The 19,803-nt window shown below is 41.9% G+C and overlaps 1 protein-coding gene across 6 annotated transcripts in view; it reads left to right on the top strand.

The window, feature by feature from the left end:
- The window catches only part of map7b (microtubule-associated protein 7b), a 147,789-nt gene that overhangs the window by 75,796 nt on the left and 52,190 nt on the right, over nt 1-19,803 (top strand). For all 6 annotated transcript variants that reach the window (XM_072554334.1, XM_072554349.1, XM_072554362.1 and 3 more), the window contains 2 exons: nt 953-1,027; nt 17,513-17,676. In XM_072554334.1, coding sequence (XP_072410435.1) covers nt 953-1,027; nt 17,513-17,676 — 239 coding nt within the window. The remainder of the gene's footprint in view (nt 1-952; nt 1,028-17,512; nt 17,677-19,803) is intronic.

Genomic DNA, 19,803 nt, shown 5'->3' with positions numbered 1-19,803 from the left:
AGTTTATCCAGCCTCTCTCCTAGCTAAACTTCTCTATCCCAGGCAAAATCCTGGTGAATCTCCTCTGCAACTCCTCTAGTGCAAGCACAACCTTGTTAATTTGCTGTCTAGCTCCCTAACTCCTAACATGCACATGAACCAAACTTTCAAATCTACACTGTGTCCCCATCTAACTTAGATATAGTCTTTGAACAGTACACTGAGTTTTAGCTGTATAAATGCATTAGTCGTGAAAAGCTCACTGGTGTGAGGAGTGGTGTGTTGTCTCAAGTGCCAGGACAAGGAGCAGTAACATAGTCATAGAGATGTACAGCACGGAAACAGATCCTTCAGTCCAACTCCTCTATACCGACCAGATATCCTAACCTAATCTAGTCCCATTTGGCCCACATTCCTCCAAACCCTTCCTAAGCGTATACCCATCTAGATGCCTTTTAAATGTTGCAATTGTACTAGCCTCCATTTCCTCTGGCAGCTCATTCCATATATGCACCACCCTCTGAGTGAAAAAGTTGCCTCTTGGGTCCCTTTTAAATCCTTGATCTAAAGTCCTGAGATGTGAGAATCAGTTAAAAGGAATGATTGATATTGGGGCAATCTCTGGAGTGCACTATATATAGTAAAATATACAAAAAGAAAATTTAAGATTTTTGTGCAGAGGATGGTTTGAATCTGGCATTCATTGACAATCAGCAAATTTATTTTAAAAGGGCTTGTATGTTTGCTTGTGGTGAGAAATATCGAAAATGATAGAAAGGGAATAGAGGATAGAATTTAAAAGCAAGTGCAGATTTGATTCCCTGCATGTCCTCATATCCTTCTCAAATAATATATTAAATCTGCCATTAGTATTTGTTTTCAGCTATTTATTTTTTATTTAAAAAAAACTGAATAAACAAAATTTTCACTGAACTCAAATTTATATGGAGTAAAAATATTACTTGGTTCACAGATTTTTCTGTGCTTCGTGTTGATGACAAGCAAAGACTCGCAAAGGAACGTAGGGAGGTACGACAAAGGCAGCAAGGTAGGAAAATATGTACACTTGATTTTGTTTTCTAATATTTGAAATATTTTCCAGGTTTATTGGGCATATGGGTTATATTATATCTTTTAATCAACATGTTCAAACCACTCTGACAAGTGGGACTCAAATAGACTTTCTGGCTCAGAAGTAGAGACACCCATTTATCGGTTGGAGTGGCACTTTGATTCAGGAGCATGCAGATGTTGAAAAGTGTCATATCTGAGTTTCAATGATGCGGTCACACCAAAGTTGAGGCAGATAAATGGGTGACTGCCTTCCTGGCAAGTATTCAATCCAGGCAACCCCTGTGGCCCTTCCCCATTCAAACAAGTATGCGATTTTGATATTGTTGGCATGAGTAGGGTTATTACATATCAAGGGATGGCAGCAACAGTAGCATGAAAAGTGGCATCATGGCTTACTCTATTCAGGGAAGGAGGGTCAAAGTGCAGGCGAAGAGTGTTAGTCAAGGACTCTATACTTGGGGGCACAGATCTATTTCTTTGGCCACAAGTGAGACACCAGGATGGTATTGCCTCAACTCCAGGGTCAAGGATATCTGAGCTTGCACAGGGCGTTCTGATAGGGAGGGTAAACAGCTAGGGGTCATAGTCATTTTGGAACTAATGACAGACTGAAAGGATGATGAGGTCCTGCAACAGGGATTTAAGAAATTGGGTCAAAGTTGAAATGCAGGACCTCTCGGGATTACTCCATATCGTGTTAGTGATGGCAGATAAAGGAAGATAGTACAGCTGAATGTGTGGCTAATGAGCTAGTGTAGGAGAGTTTCAGATATCTGAATCATTGGGATCTCATCCAGGGTTGGTGGGACCTGTTCAAAAAGAATGGGTAAGTTTACTTGGATCAAAAGCAGAAATTTCTAGACAGGATTAGATCTGGCTGTATCTGTGGAGAGTTAATGTTTCAGGTCTAGTGACTCCTTGTTCAGTTACCTGGATGCTGTGTTTTGAGGAAGTAGTCATATCTTTTACATTAACTACTTCAGATTCGGTCAGTGGTTAGGGACAGAAGGGGTGATGAGTGAAGTAGGCAGAATGATCTAGGAAGTAGTGATAAAGGAGCTTGTGTAACAGGTTTGCGATTCCTGTTTCCTGTGTAGGGGAAGTGAGGACTATAGGGAGGGTGAGCAAACTGACTATAGCACTGTAGAACAGGGAGCCATTCAAGAGGGAGAGAAAAGAGAAGTATAGTTGTAGTTAGGATAGTGTAAATTAGGGGATTAAACACTGTTCTGTGGCCAGGATGAGGAGTCCTGAAGATTGAGTTGCCTGCTTGATGCCCAGATTCAGTATATCACATTGGAATTTGGAGTGTGTGTCTTAGTTCAAGTAGGTACCAACAATATAGGTAGAAAGAAGAAAGGGGGGGCTGCTAAGAGGACATGAGCAGGTAGGGGCTCAATTATAAAACAGAACCGAAAAGGTGATAAGCTCCGGGTTAATGTCTGGCCCATGAGCAAATTGGGCCAGTGCTAATAAGATTAAAGAGGCAAACATACGACTCAAAGATTGGTGTAGGAGAAACTGCTTCATGGGACATTGGCGCTAATACTTGGGAAGGAGAGAGCTGTTCCAAAGGGATGGGCTCCATATGAATTATGCTGGGACCAGAGTTTCAGCAAATTACGTAACTAGAGCTGTGGATAGGCTTCAAACTAAGTAGTGATTGGGTGGGTTAAGTTGCATGGAAAATCATGGAGAAATTGAGGGCTCAAGATGCTGGAGAGTGTGACGCTGGAAAAGCGCAAGCAGGTCAGGCAGCATCCAAGGAATAGGAGAAACCGATATTTTGGGCATGAGCCCTTCATTGGGGGGGGCGCTGAGAGGTAAATAGGGGAAAGTGGCTGGGAAGACAATAGGGAGATGGAGAACGTGAGTACTGTAGATGTTCGAGATCAGAGTCGAGGTGTTTCACTGGAAAAGCACAGCAGGCCAGGCAGCATCCGATTCTCCTGCAATAGGTAGATGGAGTTGGTGGATGAGAGGTGGGAAGGAAGATTGTCAAATAGGACAGTTCAAGAGGGCAGTGCCAAGTTGGAGGGTTGGATGTGGGATGAGGTGGGGGAGGGGAGAGGAAGAAAATGGTGAAATCTATGTTGATGCTGTGTGGTTGGATGGTCATAAGGCAGAGGAGGTGATCTTCCTCCAGGTGTCAGGTGGCTTTGATTAGGCAGTGGAGGAGGCCAAGGATTTGGATGTTCATGGGGGAGGGAGAGTTGAAGTAGTTGGTCACAGGGTGTGTGCTTTCTGGGAGAGGGGGAGTTGTGTACAGGTCACCTAGCAACAGTCAGAATGTGGGGAAGAAAATAGATGTAGAAAAATCACGTAAGAAAGGCACTTTACAATAATCATGGGAACTTCAATATGTAGATGGGCTGGGGAAATTCAGATTGGTAGTGGATTCCAAAGAAAGGAATATGTGGAATGTCTTTATGATGCTCCAAAAAGACCAGCTCGTGATTGAGCTTGCTAGGGATTGGACAATCGGTTGATGATATGAAATGAGGCAGATTTGATTAGGGAAGTGAATATCAAGGAGCCCATAATGGGCAGTGTCCGTAATATGATAGGATTCACCCTGTAGTTTGAGAGGGAGAAGCTGAAATCAGGTGTAACACTTGAGTAAAAATAACTACAGACATGAGAGAGAAGCTGTCCATAGCTGATTGGAAGGGAACCAAGCATGAAAGATTGTGTGCAGCAGCAATGGCAGGAGTTTCTGGGAGAATTCGCAAAGCACAGCAGAAATTCATCCCAAGGAAGAATAAAGGTACTAAGAGGAGAACAAAGTAGCCATGGCTGACATAGCAAGTCAGGGACATCATGAGAAGCAAAAGAAAAATCACAGTGGTGAAGATTAGTGGGAAGCCAGAGGACTGTGACCCCTTTTTAAAAACCAGCAGACAATATCTAAAAAAGGAATGAGGGGAGAAGGTGAAATGAGTGTAAGCTAACCAGAAATATTAAAATCGCAAGAATGTTTTGTAGATAGATCAAAGGTAAGAGAGAGGCGAGGGTGAATACTGGACTGTTGGAAAACAACGTTGGAGAATTAATAATGGAGAACAAAAAAAATGGTGGATGAATTAAATTGGTACTTTGCATCAGTTTTCACAGTGGCAGACACCAGCAGCAAACCAAAACTTTGAGGGTCGAGTCAGAGGGGAATGTAGAGACTAGCAGAAAATGAGGCTGAGGGTTCTGAAGGTGGGCAAATCTCCTGAACCAGATGAACTATGTCATGGAGCTTTGAAGGAGATAGCTGAGGAAATTGTAGATGAATTGGTGATCTTTCAGGAGTCACAAGTCTGGAAGAGTGCCAGATGACTGGAAAATAACTAATATAACACCTCTGTTTAAGAAGAGGGAGGTGTAAGACAGGAAGCTATAGGCTGTTTAACCTGGGATTAATCATTGATAAACTTAAGTGCATTATTGAGCATGTCGGATGTGGGAACTTAGGATTGAGAACTTGTTACTGAGGATTATATCTGCAATAAATGCCGTTGATTGCAAATCCTACCAGATCGAAGTGATCTGTTAGACAGAGTTAGAGGCAGTGAGGAATTTACAAGAGCAAGGGGATGTGATGGATGGCACTTACAGGAAGGGAAAAATTGTAGCAGATACTCGCGTAGATGGGTTAACAACAGGAAAGGTAAGAGAGGTAGGCAAATAGTGCAGGAGTCTTCTGTGGCTATCCCCATTTCAGACAAGTATGCTATTTTGGAAAATGTAGGGGGCAATGGATTCTCAGGGGCATGTAGCAAGAACAGCCAAGTTTCTAGTATAAAGACTGGCTCTAATGCAATGAAGAGTATGTTGGGTTCCAAGAGATCAGTTGTGTTAGGGGACTCTTTCGTCCGAGGCACTGACAGAGGTTTCTGTGGATTAGTGGTGCTGGAAGAGCACAGCAGTTCAGGCAGCATCCAAGTAGCTTCGAAATCGACGTTTTGGGCAAAAGCCCTTCATCAGGGGCCAACAGTGAAAAATCTGAATGGTGTGTTACCTTCCTGGTGCCAGGATCAAGGATGTCTGAGACTGTGCAGAATGTTCTCAAGGGGGAGAGAGACCAGCAGGAGGTCATTGGCACCAATGACACAGGAATGGAAAAGGTTGATATTCTGAAGGGAGAATATAGAGATTTAGGTGTGAATTTAAAAGGGAGGTCCTTGAGAGCAGTGATATCTGGACTACTCCTGGTGCTGTGAGCTAGTGAGTGTAGGAATAGGAGGATAGAGCAGATTAATGCATGGGTGAGGAGCTGGTTTATAGGAGAAGATTCACGTTTTTGAATCCTTGGAATCTCTTGTGGGGTAGAAGTGACCTGTTCAAGAAGGATGAATTGCACTGAATTGGAAGGGTACTAATAGATTGGCAGGGCGATTTGCTAGAGCTACTTGGGGATTTAAAATATTAAGATGGGGGGTGGCGTGGAGGGGTTTGGTGGGATCCAGGGAGATAATTCGGAAAGAGATCAATCTGAGACTGGTACAGTCGAGAAAAGAAACAAGTCAAACTGTATGGGACCAAGCAGAGAATAAGTAGAACTGATAAATTAAATTACATTTATTTCAATACAAGAGGCCTAACAGGGAAGGCAGCTGAACTTCAGGCATGGTTAGGAACATGGGACTGGGATATCATAGCAATTACAGAAACATGGCTCAGAGATGGACAGGACTGGCAGCTTGATGTTCCAGGATACAAATGCAACAGGAAGGACAGAAAGGGAGGCAAGAGAGGAGAGGAGGAGGTGGGGGGGGGGGGGGGGGAAAGAGTAGCATTTCTGATAAGGGATAGCATTACAGCTGTCCTGAGAGAGGATATTCTTGGAAATACATCCAGGGAAGTTATTTGTGTGGAACTGAAGTTGCTGGGGTGTTGATTGTATTATAGACCCCCTAATAGTCAGAGGGAAATTGAGAAATAGATTCATTAGGAGATCTCCGAATTCTCTAAGAATAATAGGGTAGTTATGGTAGGGAATTTTAACTTTCAAAACATAGACTGGGACTGCCACAGGGTTGAGGGTTTGGGTGGAGAGGAATTGAAGTGTGTACAAGACAATTTTCTGTTTCAGTATGTGGATGTACCTACCAGAGAAGGTGCAAAACTTGACCTACTCTTGGGAAATAAGGCAGGGCAGGTGATTGGGATGTTACTGGGCGAGCACTTTGGGGTCAGTGACCATAATTCTATTAGTTTTAAAATAGTGATGGAAAAGGATAGACCAGATCTAAAAGTTTGAAGTTCTAAATTGGAGGAAGGCTAATTTTGCCAGCTTTAGGCAAGAACTTTCAAAAGTTGACTGGGCGCAGATGTTCACAGGTAAAAGGACTGCTGGAAAATAAGAAGCCTTCAGAAATGAGAAGAGTCTAGTGACAGTATATTCTTGTTCGGATGAAAAGAAAGGCTGCTAGGTGTAGAGAATGCCTAATGTCTAAAGAAATTGAAGGTTTGATTAAGAAAAAGAAGGCAGCATATTCAAAGTTTGTGAGAAGATTTGTAGCTCGGGTGCTCGTTGTTGTGGTTCTGTTCGCCGAGCTGGGAATTTGTGTTGCAGACGTTTCGTCCCCTGTCTAGGTGACATCCTCAGTGCTTGGGAGCCTCCTGTGAAGTGCTTCTATGATCTTTCCTCCAGCATTTGTAGTGGTTTGAATCTACCGCTTCCGGTTGTGAGTTCCAGCTGTCCGCTGCAGTGGTCGGTATAGTGGGTCCAGATCGATGTGCTTATTGATTGAATCTGTGGATGAGTGCCATGCCTCTAGGAATTCCCTGGCTGTTCTGTTTGTTTGGCTTGTCCTATAATAGTAGTGTTGTCCCAGTCGAATTCATGTTGCTTGTCATCTGCGTGTGTGGCTACTAAGGATATATGGTCGTGTCGTTTCGTGGCTAGTTGGTGTTCATGGATGCGGATCGTTAGCTGTCTTCCTGTTTGTCCTATGTAGTGTTTTGTGCAGTCCTTGCATGGGATTTTGTACAGCTGTCCTTAAAGACCTAGTTGTTCGAGCATTTGTCAAATACACATCATAACCTGATTGTTTGTTTGTTTGTTTATTCCTGACAGAAATGAAACTCAAAGATCAGATATTAGAATTTTGGATTTAAGTAAGGCAGACTTTAGTGGGATGAGATAGAAACTTTCCATAGTAAACTCGGAAGCTCTACTAATGGGTAAAACAACCAAGGAACAATGGAGGATGTTAAAAGAAAGATTTAATGCTGCTCAAAAGCAGTTTGTACCTATGAAAAGGAAAAGCTCTACTTCCACAAAAAAAGCAGCCATGGACATCTAAGGAGACCAGGGACAGCATAAAATTTAAAAAATTAAAATAAATCTAGTTTCATTTCCTTCCTTCAGATTCAAGACACTCATTTCAGAATGGGCCAAAAAGGTTTGAATACTAATTATATTGCAGTCATTATTTTCCAAAGGCTTATGACAATAAAGTTATCAATGAGTCCTTTCTTATTACACAAGACAAAACCAAAATAGCTCAATCCCTGTTCGGCTGGACTGCTCCAGAAGTCCATCTTGTAGACAAAAATTCAACCTCCGTTGTATTGGTACTAATTTGGTTAATTCAGGCTGTATTATTACTGTACTACCTACATTATCTGCATTTCAAGTTCTGATTGATACCATGTCCAACATTTACCACTGTATTTTCAGAGTATAAATAAGCACCATTAATGGTTTATTGCTTTTTTTTAAGCTCCATCCAAACTTGATTCTATGTCTTGGTCCTTCTGTCTGAGATCCTGTCTTATTAATGCTGATCTTGTCCCTTTTTAGAGTGCTGCCTGACCAATTATTTTTGTCTTTTATTATGAAATGCCAATTTAAATGGTTTTTAGTTCACAATCTTGCTCATCTTGCAGCCAGAGTCATATAGTACAGAAGAGGCTCTTTGGCCCATTTGAGTCTATAATATTACAACTGCATTAAATCTATACTAGTTCCATTTTCCAGCACTTGGCTGTTAGTAGAGAATGATATCATACTCATGCACATACTTTACATGCCTTTACATACTCATTCACGTGCCTTCTTAAAGACACTATGAACCTATCCTGTCCTTTTCAGGGAACTGTCGTCAAGATTTTAGATTAGATTGTGGAAACAGGCCCCTCGGCCCAACAAGTCCACACTGACCCACCGAAGCGCAACCCACCGTTCCCCTACATTTACCCCTGCCCCTAACACTACAGGCAATTTAGCATGGTCAATTCACCTAACCTGCACATTCTTGGACTGTGGGAGGAAACTGGAGCACCCAGAAGAAACCCACGCAGACACTGGGAGAACGTGCAAACTCCAGTCAGTCGCCTGAGGCAGGAATTGAACCTGGGTCTCTGGCGCTGTGAGGTAGCAGTGCTAACCACTGTGCCACCATGTGAAGATGGAGTTTAATTCAGATAAATAAGAGGTGCTACATTTTGGGAAAGCAAATCTTAGCAGGACTTATACACTCAATGGTGAGATCCTAGGGAGTGTTGCTGAACAAAGACCTTGGAATGCAGGTTCATAGCTCCTTGAAAGTGGAGTCACAGGTAGATAGGATAGTGAAGAAGGTGTTTGGTATGCTTTCCTTTATTGGTCAGAGTATTGAGTTGGGAGGTCATGTTGCGGCTGTACAGGACATTGGTTAGGCCACTGTTGGAATATTGCATGCAATTCTGGTCTCCTTCCTATGGGAAAGATGTTATGAAACTTGAAAGGATTCAGAAAAGACTTAGAAGGATGTCGCCAGGGTTGGAGGATTTGAGCTATAGGGAGAGGTTAAATAGACTGGGGCTGTTTTCCCTGGAGTGTCGGAGGCTGAGGGGTGACCTAATGGAGGTTTACAAAATTGAGGGGCATGGACAAGTCTTTTCCCTGGGGTCGGGGAGTCCAGAATTAGAGGGCATAGGTTTAGGGTGAGGGGAAAGATATAAAAGACCTAAAGGGGTAACGTTTTCATACAGAGGGTGGTATGTGTATGGAATGAGCTGCCAGAGGAAGTAGTAGAGGCTGGTACGATTGCAACATTTTAAGAGGCATTTGGATGGGTATATGAATCGGAAGGGTTTGAAGAGATATGGGCTGGGTGCTAGCAGGTGGGACTAGATTGAGTTGGGATATCTGGTCGGCATGGACAGGTTGGACCGAAGGGATAACCCCAAGGCATTCTATGCGTATGTGAGAAACCTGAGAATGACGAGAACGAGGGTAGGTCCGATCAAGGACAGTGGTGGGAGACTGTGTATTGAGTCGGAAGAGATAGGAGAGGTCTTGAACAAGTACTTCTCTTCAGTATTTACGAACGAGAGGGACTGTATTGTTGAAGAGGAGAGTGTGAAACGGACTGATAAGCTAGAAGAGATATCTGTTAGGAAGGAAGATGTGTTGGACATTTTGAACAACTTGAGGATAGACAAGTCCCCCGGGCCTGACGGGATATATCCTAGGATTATGTGGGAAGCAAGAGAGGAAATTGCAGTACCGTTGGCAATGATCTTCTCGTCTTCACTGGCAACGGGGGTGGTACCAGGGGACTGGAGAGTAGCGAATGTTGTGCCCCTGTTCAAAAAAGGGAATAGGGATAACCCCGGGAATTACAGGCCAGTTAGTCTTACTTCTGTGGTAGGCAAAGTAATGGAAAGGGTACTGAGGGATAGGATTTACGAGTATCTGGAACGGCACTGCTTGATTAGGGACAGCCAGCACGGATTTGTGAAGGGTAGGTCTTGCCTTACAAGTCTTATTGAATTCTTCGAGGAGGTGACCAAGCATGTGGATGAGGGTAGAGCAGTGGATGTAGTGTACATGGATTTTAGTAAGGCATTTGATAAGGTTCCCCATGGTAGGCTTATGCGGAAAGTCAGGAGGCATGGGATAGAGGGAAATTTGGCCAATTGGATAGAAAACTGGCTAACCGGTCGAAGTCAGAGAGTGGTGGTAGATGGTAAATATTCAGCATGGAGTCCAGTTACAAGTGGAGTTCCGCAGGGATCAGTTCTGGGTCCTCTGCTGTTTGTAATTTTTATTAATGACTTAGATGAGGGAGTCGAAGGGTGGGTCAGTAAATTTGCAGATGATACAAAGATAGGTGGAGTTGTGGACAGTGAGGAGGGCTGTTGTTGGCTGCAGAGGGACTTAGATATGATGCAGAGCTGGGCTGAGGAGTGGCAGATGGAGTTCAACCCTGCCAAGTGTGAAGTTGTCCATTTTGGAAGAACAAATAAGAATGCGGAATACAGGGTTAATGGTAGGGTTCTTGGTCAGGTGGAGGAACAGAGGGATCTTGGGGTCTATGTACATAGATCTTTGAAGGTTGCCACTCAGGTGGATAGAGTTTGTAAGAAGGCCTATGGAGTATTATCGTTCATTAGCAGAGGGATTGAATTCAAGAGTCGTGAGGTGATGTTGCAGCTGTACAGGACTTTGGTTAGGCCACATTTGGAGTACTGTGTGCAGTTCTGGTCGCCTCACTTTAGGAAAGATGTGGAAGCTTTGGAGAGGGTGCAGAGAAGATTTACCAGGATGTTGCCTGGAATGGAGAGTAGGTCATACGAGGATAGGTTGAGAGTTCTCGGCCTTTTCTCGTTGGAACGGCGAAGGATGAGGGGTGACTTGATAGAGGTTTATAAGATGATCAGAGGAATAGATAGAGTAGACAGTCAGAAACTTTTTCCCCGGGTACAACAGAGTGTTACAAGGGGACATAAATTTAAGGTGAAGGGTGGAAGGTATAGGGGAGATGTCAGGGGTGGGTTCTTCACCCAGAGAGTGGTGGGGGCATGGAATGCGCTGCCCGTGGGAGTGGTAGAGTCAGATTCATTGGCGACCTTTAAGCGGCATTTGGATAGGTACATGGATGGGTGCTTAATCTAGGATAGAAGTTCGGCACAACATCGTGGGCCGAAGGGCCTGTTCTGTGCTGTATTGTTCTATGTTCTATGTTCTATGTTCTATGTCTGTTTCTATGCTGTACATCTGACTCTAAGTATCCCAAGATCCCTCTGTTCTTTTAAGCTTCATGCTGTACTGCCATTGACTACTCCCTTGTCTTGTTGCTTCCTCTAAAGTGCATCACCTCCCACTTATCAGGATTAAATTCTATCTGACCAATCCATTTATATCCTTCTGTAATCTGCTACTTCCTCACCAGCCATCCAGTGTTCATGTCACTCACTCACTCACTCAGGGACCCAAACTGATCCCTGTGGTATGCCATAGGACATTGATCTCCAGTCACACAAATATCCTTTTATCACTATGCTCTGTCTCCGGCCATTAAGCCACTTTGGATCCATCTTGCCAAGTTACTCTAGATTCCATGTAGATTAATTAGCTCAACCGATTCGCCCCCTTGGACTCTAATGGGCCGTACTCTTTCCCTGATCATTTTTACCCTTGATATGCCAATAGAATATCTGGGGATTCTTCCTAATGTTGCTTGCTAGTGTTTTTTCATGTCTGTTTGCTCTACTGATAGTTTTCTTAATTTTTCCCTGCACATTCTATACTCTGGGACCTCTGTTGGCTTGCTTCCTCTGTATCTTATATATGCCTGTCTTTTCCTTTTTAAATCCGATCTGAATCCAGGTTTTGCTGGGCTTGTTGCTTCTATATTTCATCCTAAAAGGAATATGTTGGATCTGTATTCTCTTGAATTCCTTTTCACTAACAGCATCCACTATTCTACTGTGGATTGATCCTCAAGTTCCTGTTCCTGGTCTATTTTGATCAGATCCTGCTGTATGTTTGATAAAACTGCCACTCCCACACCAGTGAGTTCCCTCCCCAACCAAAACCCTTTTTATTTGCAGACCATGTTTTTCTTTCCATTAACAAAATTATTGAATTGTATTTGCTGTCACTAAAATGCTCCCAACTCCCCTCTAACACTTATCCAGCTTTGTTCCCTGGTGGGGGAAGTCCTATACATAAGCGCACTATGCTTTGTAGGACTATATAAATTTTTGATATTAAAAACTTGCTCTGAATCCATTTCAAGATACCTATCCTCTTAAACCCTTAATACGATGCTTATCCCAATTAATTTTGGGGGAGTTTTACATTAGTGAATTGTCTACATATCTGCTCCTCAAATGGCCACTGTTTGGGGGTCCGTTTTTTGTATTCCTAAACTCTACCCATTAAGTCTTATTTGACAACTTTGTAGCTACTCTCTCCTTACTGCTGTAACTGACTCCTTAATGCAACACTACCTTCTCTTACATCTTCATCTGTCCTCCTGAAGATCGTGTACTCTAGGATATTGAGTTGGCAAACCTGTACTACCTCCAATCATGTCTCTGCGATGGCAGCAACATTGCAGGTCCACAACCTTAACTCATCTGCCTTGTCTATAATATTCCTAGCATGGTGGCCACCCATTCCCTTTCTCTCCATACCCCTGGCCTACTGTCTGACAACTTCTGAACATGCCTTCCATGTACCCTCTGCCTCATAGCAGTTTGAGTCACCATGATGCAGCTTGAGCACAAGTGTGTACAACTGGTGACATAGAATTATAGAGTTGTACAGCATGGAAACAGACCCTTTGGTTCAATTTGTCCATGCTGACCAGATATCCTAAATTCATCCAGTCCCATTTGACTCATATCCCTCTAAACCCTTCCTCTTTATATACCCATTCATTTGCTTTTTAAATGTTGTAAATGTACCAGCCACTTCCACTTCCTCTGGCAGCTCATTCCACACCCTGCATTTTTTAAAAAAAAGTTGCCTGTTAGGTTTGAGGGGAAAAACCTATGACTTCTTGCATTGGACTTCCCCCACCGGGCAAAAGACCTTGTCTTTTTATCCTATTCATGCCCTCATGATTTTATAAACCTTTTTAAAATCACCCCTCAGTCTCTAACGCTCCAGTGAAAATAGCCCCGGTCTATTTAGCCTCTCCCTATAGTTCAAACCATCCAATTCTGACAACATTCTTGTAAATCTTTTCTGAACCCTTTCAAGTTTCACAGTATTCTTCCTATAGGAGGAGACCAGAATTGCATGCGGTATTCCAAAAGTGGACTAACCAACAACCTGTACAGCTGCAAAATGACTCCCTGCTACTATACCCAATGTACTGACCAATAAAGGAAAGCATACCGAATACCTACTTTCCTGTGACTCTGTTCCCATTGGGGTGGCATGGTGGCTCAGTGGTTAGCACTGCTGCCTCACAGCACCGGGGCCCCAGGTTCAATTCCAGCCTCGGGTGACTGTGCAAACTCCACACAGACATTCTCCCAATGTCTGTGTGGGTTTCCTCCGGGTGCTCTGGTTTCCTCCCACAGTCTAAAGATGTGCAAGTTAGGTGAATTGGCCATACTAAATCGCCCATAGTGTTAGGTGCATTAGTCAGAGGGAAATAGGTCTGGGTGGGTTACTCTTCAGAGGGTCGGTGTGGACTGGTCGGGCTGAAGGGCCTGTTTCTACGCTGTAGGGAATCTAATCTTGAATCTAATCTATTATTCCAATTTACCTGTGACTCCACTTTCAAGGAGTTATGAACCTGCACTTCAGAAATTTAATCTCCACACTAAAACTATGTAATTTCAGCTCAAGCTCCTTTATTCAATAAGTTAGATGAGGAAAGGGGGGACAATAAAGATCAGATAAGGTTCAATAGGGAGAAACTGTTTCTGACGGCATTAATGGCTTGTAACCAGAGGATTCTGACTGAAGAGAATTGGCAAAAAAAAATGCTGGGAGAAATTTCACTGAATCCTACCAGCATCACAGCCACCATCCCAAATGATTTTGCACCTTAACATTGTGATCCCAGTTATAATGCAATTGGAGACTTTGGATGTAAGTTTGCTCACTGAGCTGGAAGGTTGGTTTTCAGAAGTTTTGTCGCCACATTAGGTAACCTCATCGGTAAAGCACTGGTATTAGTGACCTGCTTTCAATTTGTGTTTAGGTTACCCTAGGGTGGTGATGTCATTTCCTGTTCTTTTACCCCATTTACCACCCTCAGTAAAAGTCAGTGTGTTTATTGATGGAGTTCCAGTTCGAATTTCCAGTTCTAGAAATCACCACAGAAGTGACATTACCTAATATGATGTCACCACCCCAGGACAACCTAAAACACTAAATAGAAAGCAGGTCACTAACAGCAGTGCTTCACCAGAGGCTCACTGATGATACCGAATATGGTAGCGAAACGTCTGAGAACTAACCTTCCAGCTCAATGAGCAAACTTGCATTCAGAACCTCACCCTCAGCTACAAATCATCTTTTAAAACTTGCGTGCAATTGGAGATTAGTTCGGTCAAGCCTACAACCACCCCAGATTTTGCAATGGAGAGTGCAATGGGAATTCACTAGATAGCAATTCCAAACCCAAAACCTCCACACAAACTATTCCGCATACATTATTGTTTGCCATTGACAACATCCACGGGATATACTGCTGCTCACTCCATGTCTCTATCTCTTTATATAGAGCTTTTGATGAGTCACTAGCTGTTTAGCTTCCTGCTATAGTAATTAACAACAATTAAATCAGCTGAAGACAGTTGATTTAATGGCAGGTAACTGTGTGGCAACCAGACCATTTCCTGTTTGACAAGTTAACAATGTTAACATATTGATTATTCTCTTTCAGAATCTGACTCTATTTAAACCTGAAAAAGACTTAATAGAATTTGCCATGCATCTAATTTGCCACTTACTCAGTGTTTCTATCGAGTAATCTGTGGACTGCATGCTTTTTAACTGACATCAGTGGAAAGTCCATTGATGTGATGGTTATACACTTCAGTCATGGAGGAGTGACATTCAAAACAGCAATTACTAAACGTTCATCTTGCTCATTTGCACTTAGCTGAAGTTGCTATCAAATTTTTGTGTGAATAATGTTGTATGCCCTTTTGTCTCATTGCCATTATGAACTAAGTTCTTCTAGTTCAGTTTTTTGGACAGAAATTGGGATCAGTGCTTAAAACATTAAAGATGATGAGATTACCCCACTATTTTAAATTGTCTAATTTGAAGCAAAAAATATTTTTTCCCACCTGCAAGAAATATTACCTATTTTTGTTTTCACAAAAAAGCTTTCAGTCATTAATAATATTCATGCAGTCACAATGGGCCAAATTGTATTGTTCTTAAGGCTTATTGCTATGCTTTATTTTTCAGAAAATATTTCTTGGGTTATCCTAAGAACTTTGATTCAGTGACTATAGCAATTTTTAATGGCATTGAGGATTAAATAATTCCACGTGTTTTGATATGATGGGATCAGTAGTAATTTTTCACTTTAAGAATGCTGTTGTTCTATCTTGTTTAAGTGAAAATTACTTTCAAATACAATTGCAGAATGCAGGTCTTGATGAATTCAGAAGCATTGTAATACAAGAAGCATTAGAATTTGTTTCTTCACGAATAATTATTTAAATAGTTTGGTAGTCCAGACTTGAGGTATTACTGAAAAAGACCTATTTGGTTGAAATATTTCATCTTTCACTCAGGGCAATTTAGAAGAACTGTTTTGAAATTTAAAATGGACTTAAAATTTGCAGAGAGCCTGACAGTTAGCTGTCAGTCTTCAAGTTCTCTGTGGAACTGCCTCTACCTACCACAGCCCACTTGCCAACCAATCAGCACTTCTCTCATTATCATAAATCCTGCTTTCCCTTTATTGATCATCTTTTAAATTGTCTCAATGAGTATAAGATAGAAAGTTTTGACAACGTATCTCTTAGCAGTAATTAGTATTCTCATATCCAGCTATGACTTAGTAGAATATTCTCCTTCCAAGAGAGGGAAAATTGTCCAGGACAATTTCTAGTGAGAATTTTAACTACTTAAAAGTAAGCCATAGTCCCAGAAGACCATAGAGCTTCTCTCTTGTTAGGTGGCTGGTCGCAGTTTAACCTGCAGATTACCACCCCTCAGGCAATGGGAAAGGTTGAGGAAGGAAGCGCTTTATAGTAAACTCACCCAATGAGGTAATTAAACCAACATGTTCGGCATCGATTGGCATTGCAAACCAGCTGTCTAGCCAACTGAGCTAACCCACCACACTACATAAACTTATGGTGCAACACAAGGGTACTGAATTTAAAGTGTTTCTCTCTGCATGCACCTAAATGGAAGCTGTCTGCATAATGACACCATTTGGATGTAGGAGTAGAAGTAGGCCATTCAGGCCATAGAAGTCTGCTCTGCCATTCAGTGAGATCATGAATGATCTGATCATCAATTCCACTTCCTGGCTTCCCTTAATGATTCAAAATTTCGGTCTTAGCCTGAATATACTTAATGGTCATGCAGCTACCGTCACCTGTGGTAAGGAATTCCACTCACTATTTTAAATTTATTATATTCAATACTATAGCCATTTTCCTGTTTCCCTGTTATTTCTCCAGTCTCATTCTTCAAGAGATCTCTTTAACTTTGGCCTCTCTTCATTTTTATGTATTTAAAAAAGCTCTTGCAAGAAATATTAAGATGAATAGCAAGTTACCTTCAAAGTTTATTTCCCCAATTCTCTATCTTTCCATTTGTCATTACCACATTGTACTTTTAATAAAAAATTGATACTCTCCTTAAATTCCCTGGTTAATGGTGAGGTGATTTATCCCACTTCGAGAATCTTTCTTTCTCACTTACTTATATCTTTCCTAAAAGCCACAAACTGTTTTCTTAAAATATCTGCTATTTTTCCTCAACAATACTTGCAATAAACTCCTTTTAATTGTCATTTTTTAATCTAGCCTGTTCAGACTCTATGACACAGGTGGAGCTTGAACCCATACCTCTTGGTCCATGGCTTCAAGCCACTGCCACTGCACCTTAAGTGGACCCTTCGTTGTCTACTTCAGCGAACTCTGCCCTCCTTTCTTTGTAATTACCTGTAGAGCATTTGTTTTCAACACCAGTTCTTCCCCCTCAAACTGAATTCTGCCATGTTATGGTCACTGCTTCCTAGGGGATCTTTTACTTTGACCTGATTTAAGTTTGCCCCATTGCACATCACCAGATCCAAAATACCCTGATCCCCGGTTAGATCAATAACATTTTGTTCCAGAAAACTGTCCCAAATGTAATGTCTGAATATGTCACGTGTTCTACCTTTTGCTAATGTAACTTTTCCATTGTACATTGATTGAAGTCCCCCATTATTAATCTACTGTCTCTTTTTTTATATGCCCTCATCATCATCTAATATGTACAAACAATCCACGCTATAAATTTCTGATTAACACATACTGAAAAAATGATCATGTAATGCTTGCTTTCTAGGATGCATGCTATTTGATGACTGAAAACTACACTAGACAGGTTATCCACTGGGATTTCAGATTTGCTGGACTCCTTTTAAATGTTTCCTTTTTTTCAATATTGCAATATTTCAATAAGGAAAGATCTTGTGACTTGCAGATTTTGTTTCATTTCATTTTGAAGCAAATTGTTGCGCTTCAGTTATAATTATTTTTCATTTAGCTGCAAGGGACCAACTATTGCTTGAGAAAGAGGAAAAAGCAAGACAACATTATGAAAAACAACTTGAGGAGCGCAAGAAGAAAATTGAAGAACAGAGACTAAAAGAGGAAAGGCGACGTGCAGCTGTAGAAGAAAAACGGAAGCAAAGACTTCAAGAAGAAAAGGTACATTTTTGTGAAAGACTGCAATAAATTAACAAAATCTTACGTTGTGTGCATTTCCTTTTTTCGTTCTATCTGCAATCTTTCAACTTTTAAAACCCAAGCTGATTTGTTTGGTTTGTGTTCTGGTTTTATATGAAGCTAACTTTTTTTTTACTTCGTGTCAGTGTACTTGGCTTTTGGACCTTAGCAAGTGGTAATAATCTAAGTGTGAACCTCTAGCAGTAGAGGTAATGTGAGCTCCAAGGTGAGATAGTGAGGAAAGAGATCAATCTGAGACTGGTGAAAAAAAGCGAGTCAAACAGTCAGGGCAGGCAGGGACAAAGCAGAGGACAAGGTAGGACTGATAAATTAAACTGCATTTATTTTGTGCAAGAGGCCTAACAGGGAAGGCAGATGAACTCTGGGCATGGTTAGGAACATGGGACTGGGATATCATAGCAATGACAGAAATATGGCTCAGGGATGGACAGGATTGGCAGCTTAATGTTCCAGGATACAAGTGCTAGAGGAAAGATAGAAAGGGAGGTAAGAGAGGAGGGGCACTGGTGTTTTTGATAACTTATAGCATTATGGCTGTACTGAGGGAGGATGTTCCTGGAAATACATCCAGGAAGTTATTTGGGTGGAACTAAGAAATAAGAAAGGGATGATCACCTTTTTGGGAATGTATTATAGACCCCCTAATAGTCAGAGGGAAATTGAGACAAACTTGTAACGAGATCTCAGCTATCTAAGAATAATAGGGTGGTTATAGTAGGAGATTTTAACTTTTCAAACATAGACTGGGACTATCATAGTGTTAAGGGTTTAGATAGAGAGGAATTTGTTGAGCATGTACAAGAAAATTTTCTGTTTCAGTATGAGGAAGTACCTACGAGAGAAGGTGCAAAACTTGACCTATTCTTGGGAAGTAAGGCAGGGCAGGTGACTGAGATGTCAGTGTGGGAGCGCTTTGGGGCCATCGACCATAACTCTATTAGTTTTAAAATTGTGGAAGATGTAGATAGTAGTGAAATAGATGGTGACATCTTGAAAAATGTCCGTATTATAGAGGAGGGAGTGCTGGATATCTTGAAACACATCTGGGGATAAATCCCAATGACCTGATCAAGTGTACCTTAGAACTCTGGGAAGCAAGGGTTGAAGGTCCCCTTGCTGTGATATTTGTCTCATTGATAGTCACAGGTGAGGTGCCAGAAGACTGGAGGTTGGCTAACGTGTCACTGTTTTAAGGAAAGTGGTACGGACTAGCCAGGGAACCATAGACCAGTGAGCCTGACATTGATGGTTGACAAGTTGTTGGAGGGAATCCGGAGGGACAGGATGTACATGTATTTGAAAAAAGGGCTGATCAGGGATAATCAACATGCTTTTGTGCATGGGAAGTCATGTCTCACAAACTTGGTTGAGTTTTTTGAAGACTTAACAAAGAGGATTGAGGGCAGAGTGGTGGACATGATGTATATGGACTTCAGTAAGGCGTTTGACATGGTTCACCCTTGGAAGATTGGTTAGCAAGGTTAGATCTCATGGAATACACATGAAAACTAGCCATTTGGATACAGAACTGGCTCGAAGATAAGAGACGGTGGTGTTGGAGGGTTGTTTTTCAGACTAAATCAGTTCCAGAATAATTAAGTGGAGTGCCACAAGGATCGGCGCTGGGTCCACTACGTTTCCTCATTTATATAAATGATGTGGATGTGAGCATGACACTTACAGTTAGTAAGTTTGCAGATGACACCAAAATTGGAGGTGTAGTGGACAGTGGAAAAGGTTACCTCAGACTACACCAGGATCTTGATCCGATGGGCCAATGGACTGAGAAGTGGCAGATGAAGCTTAATAAGATAAATGCGAGGTGCTGCATTTTGGGAAAGCGAATTTTAGCAGGACTTCTACACTTAGTGGAAAGGTCCTCCGGAGTGTTGCTGAACAGAGAGACCTTGGAGTGCAGGTTCTTTACTCCTTGAAAGTGGAGTCGCAGGTAGTTGGAATAGTGAAGAACGTGTTTGATATGCTTTCCTTTATTGGTCAGAGTATGGAGTACAAGAGTTGGGAGGTCATGTTGCAGTTGTACAGGACACTGGTTAGGCCACTGTTGGCATATTGCGTGCAGTTCTGGTC

The sequence above is a fragment of the Chiloscyllium punctatum genome, chromosome 3, assembly GCF_047496795.1.
Source record: "Chiloscyllium punctatum isolate Juve2018m chromosome 3, sChiPun1.3, whole genome shotgun sequence".
Taxonomy (NCBI): domain Eukaryota; kingdom Metazoa; phylum Chordata; class Chondrichthyes; order Orectolobiformes; family Hemiscylliidae; genus Chiloscyllium; species Chiloscyllium punctatum.
Note: the sequence above shows the minus strand (reverse complement) of the source record. Positions and strands in the feature narration are given on the sequence as shown.